General features: G+C 36.3%; 1 protein-coding gene across 1 annotated transcript; it reads left to right on the top strand.

Moving 5' to 3' along the window:
- Positions 1–2567: 2567 nt before the first annotated feature.
- On the top strand, positions 2568–3838 carry LOC107954345 (uncharacterized). The gene is made up of 2 exons (XM_016889880.2): positions 2568–2958; positions 3035–3838. The coding sequence occupies exons 1-2, from the start codon at positions 2643–2645 to the stop codon at positions 3754–3756; spliced, it is 1038 nt and encodes a 345-aa protein (XP_016745369.1). The 5' UTR covers positions 2568–2642; the 3' UTR covers positions 3757–3838.
- The last annotated feature ends 2780 nt before the right edge of the window (positions 3839–6618 follow it).

Here is a 6618-nt window from a genome sequence, read left to right as displayed (position 1 = left end):
TTAAAAGTGAAGTAAATTAATAAAATTATTTAGGAATTCAAAATCATTTTAAATTTTTTAATCTTATATTTTAAATTGCATCTTGAAATTTCTAATTTAATTTTTTAAATATAAAATATAATGTGATCATAATTTAAACATTTTGGAAGGGTTTTATTTTTGTATAATTTCTTTCTTATTTGTCACATTTAATTATGTTGAAATTCATTTCCTAATTAATAGATGCATATTTAAATGATCAAAAATAACATTCCCTCACACAAACCACAACTCCAACCTATAACATTCATGATCAAATGGATAAGTAAAGGATTTTAGTTATCCAAAACTACCTTCCTCAAGATTATTAAACAATTTGTTAATATTGTACAGTTTTTTATCAAATAAATTATGAACTTGTTGGAAGAGTACCTCCGTCTATATTGGATTCCAACCATGAAACCCTCTAATTTTTTAAATTTGTTCATTCGAGAGCCATGGAACTTGCCTGTTCCTCAAAGATGAACCATTGCCCAAGCCAACCATCAGCCTTCTAATACACATTTTCTTTCTGATCCAACTGATTCAAATCTTTCCATATAATCAATTTAAATAATAGAAATGAATATGTAAAAGGAGCGAAATAAACATTATACCTCAAACATGAAAAACAAAATTATAATAACTCACCAAAACAAACACTATACAAAGAACTCAAATAAGATAAAAAGAATTTGCCATGAGAAAATAAATTCCTATAAAGGAGAGGCTTTTTCCCTCTTGTTTTTTTTAGTATTCAAGATGCAAGGTTATATAACAATTTCCAAATACAAATGACAAAAAAAAGTTTAATTACTCTTTTACACATTAATTAGTGTTGTAAGTAAATATGAATAACAAAAAATATCCTTACTTTATGCAAATTGCGTAGTAGCTCTAAATTACCCCTAATCTACAAACTTCTCTTCTTCTGATCTTCATTCAATTTTTTTTACTCGTAAATACCTTATGGCAATCAACCTAGAAATAACTTGCTTTTATAGACCCAAGGGTGACTACCAATTGATTTAGAAAATTTTTCGGGATTAGTAGGAGTTTTCTTAGAGAGACGCACTCCATGTAGGACCCTTTTTCAGTACATGTCAGTGAAAAGCACTGAAAGCACCTCTGGCAGAACGCGTTTCCCTGCCACATCAGCTAAAAAGGCGTCCAATTGGAGGCACTTTCAATGCTTTTCTCTGACATGCACTAAAAAAGCGTATTATGTGAAACACTTTCTCTCTAAGAATTTCAACCCAAACTTTTAGCCACTCAACCATCGTATATCCTAGGATTCCCAGGATATATTTTCTGAACCTATATTAGTATTCGAAAATAATGCACTAGAATATTTAATCAAACCGAGTAGTTCGAGTTTCAATTATGATGTGAATTAAATTTTGTAATTCAAATAATTAGAATAAATGATTGGTGTAAATAGGATGTCTCTAAAAATCAAATTAAATAATTATTAACATTACATCTCCAAAAATTATAAAAAGTGTAAAAGAATTAATATAATATATAATATATAAAAAATATAAAAACTATAATATATAAAAAATATAAAAAAAACTATAATATATAAAAAAAAAACAAATCTTAAACCCTACAATCCAAAAACCCTAAACCATAACCTAATTTTAAAAAATAAAATGTTACACATGGAAAACGCTTCCACCTGACAGGGTTGTTAGGTGAAATGCAGAAAGACGCTTTCAATTGGAAGCGTTTTTCAACACATATGTTGCAAACGCTTTCACGTGGATGTGATTTTTTGTATTTCACCTAGAAACGCTACCAGTTGAAAGCGTTTTTGTAAAATTGATCTATTCCCATCATTTTTCGAGAAAATGACCTAAACATGTAATTTATTTTTTCGGCATTTTTCTGATATTTAGTTTTTTTTCTTTTTTCTTTTTAAGTATAATTTAATGAAGGAAAGGTGGGTGTGGTGGAGGCAGATCTTGGTATTGCATTAAAGGCATAAAGCTGTATTATGACTATCTTCCACGACTCCTAGAATGAAATAAATCTAGGATGGGTTTGTTTCGTGTAAAATAATTTTTTTTTTTTGAAAATAAATTTAGTCAACCTAAAATATTTTATAAGTCAACTAAAATTTAGGTATTTTTTTAGTGGATTCACTACCGGTAATCGTATTTTTTAGTAAAATGTTATACGCATTTTGGCAGCGTAAAGTATTTTACAAACTTTACTGTCCCGTGTTTTCTAGACAAAGAGTAAACAGTGTAGGTTAATCCTGTAAAAGAAAAACCTTTTTTTGGCACCCACGGCTGCTCAGCTGGTCTTGGCTATCGTCTTGCTTAACTAGCTAGCAGATGTTAGTGCTTGAGCTTGAAGCATCAAATTTATTAGAGCATAGCAGTTTCCCGAAGTTCCGATCTCAAGCAATGACATTTCTTAATCATAATGAAATGCTAAATCTCCCAATTGCTTGTTCACATTGAAGAAATCTCACATGGATTTAACCAAATTTCAAGCCAAATTTCTTGCCCCCACTGGCCTTTATATAGTCCTTTTTTCTGCAAAACTTGAAAATCATTCCGAATATATACGAAAAACAAACTGATAAAACACAAAAAAGCTTGCAAAATTCAAGCATGGATGGAAGAAGATATTCGTTCCTTTTGGTTGCCCTTGCTCTGGTTTTCATTTCCATGGGAGCCAGCTTGGCTCAAGGTCAAGGCAAAGCTGGCAACAACAAGAAGGCACCCTATGACGCTGCTTCGACACATTACGAAGTTTTGAAACCCAGCAAGAAAGGACAAGAAAAATTTCTATGCCTTGCACGAGGAGCTTGTAATGGAAAGCACCTGACATGTCCGAGTCAATGCCCCGAGAGGAAACCCAAGAAGAACAAGAAGAACAAAGGCTGCTTCGTTGATTGCAGTAGCAAATGTGAAGTCACTTGCAAATGTAAGTCTCTCGATCTAACTGCATGTGTGTATATGTGCTGATTGATGATTGCTGATGGTTTTGAGTTGCTTTTCAGGGAGGAAACCGAACTGTAATGGATATGGGTCTCTCTGCTACGATCCAAGGTTTGTGGGTGGTGATGGAGTTATGTTTTACTTCCACGGAGCCAAGGGAGGGAACTTCGCCATTGTTTCGGACGATAACCTTCAAATCAATGCGCACTTTATTGGAACCCGCCCCCAAGGAAGGACTCGGGACTACACATGGGTGCAAGCCCTAGCAGTTATGTTCGACCGTCACACACTCGTCCTCGCTGCCAAGAGAGTCTCTCAATGGGACGACAGCTTCGAAGCGCTCATCGTACGATGGGACGGCGAGGAAGTTAATGTCCCCACCGACGGCGACGCCGAATGGAGGGCGACCGATTCCGATGAACGAGAAGTGGTGATCGAAAGAACCGACGAAACCAACGGCGTTAAAGTGACGGTCGCGGGGTTGGTGGAGCTGAACGTGAAAGTTAGAGCCATTGGAGAAGAAGAAAACAAGGTTCATAATTACCAGTTACCGGCGAACGATGCGTTTGCGCATTTGGAAACGCAGTTCAAGTTCACCAACCTGACCGATCTCGTCGAAGGAGTGTTGGGGAAAACCTACCAACCGGACTATATCAGCCCGGTGAAAAGAGGCGTTCCGATGCCGATGATGGGCGGAGAAGACAATTACCAAACGCCATCGCTGTATTCTCCTGTCTGCAAAGCTTGCAAATTCAAAGGACAAGTCGATTTTGCAAGCATTTAAGGACTAATGTCCATCTCAAATAACTAAAATAAAAAATAACATACATGATGTTCTTTGGTATAATAAAAGTACGTATTTTTCAGTTGGAGGCATTTTTTCTATTTTTGGTAATAAAATGAGTAGTCAAAGACAAAGGTAGCAGCTTAAACAAAACGATTCCTAGCAAAAGTGGTTCCTGCTGAATCACATAACAAAAACATAGCAACCCCTTTGTAGGCCAAAATCAGTTCCTTAAGACAACTTGGACAAGAAATCAGCAGCCTTGATGGCTTCTCGGTATATATGCTCGAACTTGATCTCCCACTTGCGTCGACAAACCTCACCGATACCTCGAACGGTCCCACAGGGATTGGTCGAGGTCTCATTGCCATTCAACATATGTATAATGGTTTTGTTATCATTCTCAACTATAAGCCTTCTGATCCCTTTAGACCAAGCTAATTGCAAACCTTCCATGATACTCCAAAGTTCTGCCTTTTGAACAGAACAAACACCCACATTCTTGCAGAACCCGACAATCCACGAGCCATAATTGCCACGCAGCAACCCACCAATTGAAGCTCTTAGACTACTTCGTTCCACAGTTGCATCCGTATTGAGCTTTACCCAGCCCGTAGGCGGAAGTTTCCACCCAACTTGCAACAATTGCCTATGTATCCTTTTGTTGGGATTCTGACTACCCTGTCTATAAGCTGCAGCCCAGCTTACGCTTTGCATCAAAATATCTTCAGAGAAAAAATGTTGCTCTTGAAACACTACAGGATTGCGCTGCTTCCAAATTCTCCAGCACAAAGTTCCAAAAAGAGACGAACTATCGCAAGCATCACTAGGTAACAGATTATCATTATGAATATTAAACAGTAACTAATCTTTAAGAGGTCAAGAGAAGAATTGAACCTACACATTATGTCGTACTATTTTTTCCAAAGGGTGCTAGTGACTGGGGAATCTCTCATGATATGTCTACTAGATTCAAAACATCTTCTACATACCAGACATGAGGCATCATCTGTAAGTTTGTGTCTCCACCTTTCATAGTTGGTTAAAATCTTCTCTTGAAACAGCAACCACAAGAAATTTCGAACACGTCGAGGGGCCTTTAAGTGCCAAATGTCCTGCCAATCTTGAGATTTTGGGCCCCAAGAATTACAAGATAAATAATTATGGGCACTTGCGACCGAGGCTCGACCATCTTGAGTCCATCTCCACCCACAAATATCTGGATTAGCTTGAATACATGGTGGTTTTGTCACGTCCCAAAAACCGGCCGGGTTAGTAGAAATCAGGTTAGTGAAATCAAGAGTGATCATGTTTTGTTTTTGAGTTTAGATTGTGAAAATTTTGATAAACGATTTGATTTGGTTTAGTGGTTAAGTGTTGTATTTGTGTGTGAGAGATTTTGTGTTCAAATCCCTTTCCTTAAACTTTTTTTATTTTTGTCAACCCCTATCTTTGAACATTTAATTTATAAATTATTTTTGTGCATCTATTAATTACAAGGATGAGCCTACTGGTTCAATGATAAGGCTTCAGCTTACCCAAAGGTCTCGTGTTTGAATTTTATGTATGTGGAGAGAAAATACTTTTGCTATTCTTTGTTCGTGCGGCCATGTAGTCAAATTTTGAATTTAATTCAAATCTTAGAAGTATGATAGGATTTGGATAGTTAAGTGTTTATTCTTTAATTTTTATTATTGTTATTATCTTTGTTTTGTTAATTTTTTCTAAAAGAATAGTAATATTTGGCATAATCCCAAAAATTTCTCTCCCTCAAATCGTCCACTCTCTTTTGCCCCTCCACTTTCACGTCAGCTTATTCTTTCCTGCAAATTTTTGTTTTGTTTCTTTCCTTTGCTATTCAATTCAAGTTTAGTAATAAGATTTTTCTCCTGTGGCTTCCTCTTTTACACTTTTCTCTGCTTTTGGGATTTCTCCTCCTTTGTTTCTTCTACACCGGTGTGGGTCATTTGTGGTAAGGTTGTGGTTCTAAGTTTCGAATTTAGTTTTAGGGATTGTTACATTTGGGATACGATTTTTTATTTGTACTGTGTAATTATAGTTTTCACAATGTGAATTTATCTTTAGGTAAAGGTTTGCTTGCGATTAACCCTCCAACAAACTGAGGAATTCGTTCTAATTGATGTTTCTTTTGGGTAAGTGTTCTGAATCTTGATTAAGTTTCGTGTGTTGTTACTAAAATTAGTTATATAAATGTTGAGTTTAGGTTCTGGAATTGTGAGTGTTGAATCGGTATAAAAAATTGATCAACTGTGTGACTCGATTCTGTGAAAATAGTGAATGACGTAAAGCTGAAAAGCTTTCTGTCGACACCATACAGTCGTGTGGCAGACCATATGGGTCACACGACCGTGTGGTAGGCCGTGTAACAGACAATGGGGGTCATACGGTCGTGTGGTTGGTCGTGTGCCAGACCATGTAGGTTACATGGTCGTGTGGTTGGCCAGCCTATATGGGTCACACGAACATATGTTAGGCCATGTGAGCCACATGGGCTGGGCCAGTTGGGCTGTGTGGGCCCATTGTTTTAAAAATTTCACCTAAACTTGTTGACTTCGAAATTCATAATTATACCTTTCATGGGTCCATTTGGCTTAAATAAGACTTGAAATGTGACATCTGTTGATTTGTGTCTGTATGTGATACAGGTAAGGTATGTGAAAAAAATATATGTACGATTTGTGTTCTAATAACTCGGAAAGCATGATTACATATGAAAAGTATGCATGACATCTGTTTATGGATCTATGTGTTAGTTAATTTATGCATGTGTATCAGGATAGGTTTGATATGTGATAGAGGAAGTGTATTCTGGTAGTATTAGTACAATTTTGGCGGTTAAAC

Source organism: Gossypium hirsutum, chromosome D07 (assembly GCF_007990345.1).
Source record: "Gossypium hirsutum isolate 1008001.06 chromosome D07, Gossypium_hirsutum_v2.1, whole genome shotgun sequence".
In the NCBI taxonomy this organism is placed as follows: domain Eukaryota; kingdom Viridiplantae; phylum Streptophyta; class Magnoliopsida; order Malvales; family Malvaceae; genus Gossypium; species Gossypium hirsutum.
Note: the sequence above shows the minus strand (reverse complement) of the source record. Positions and strands in the feature narration are given on the sequence as shown.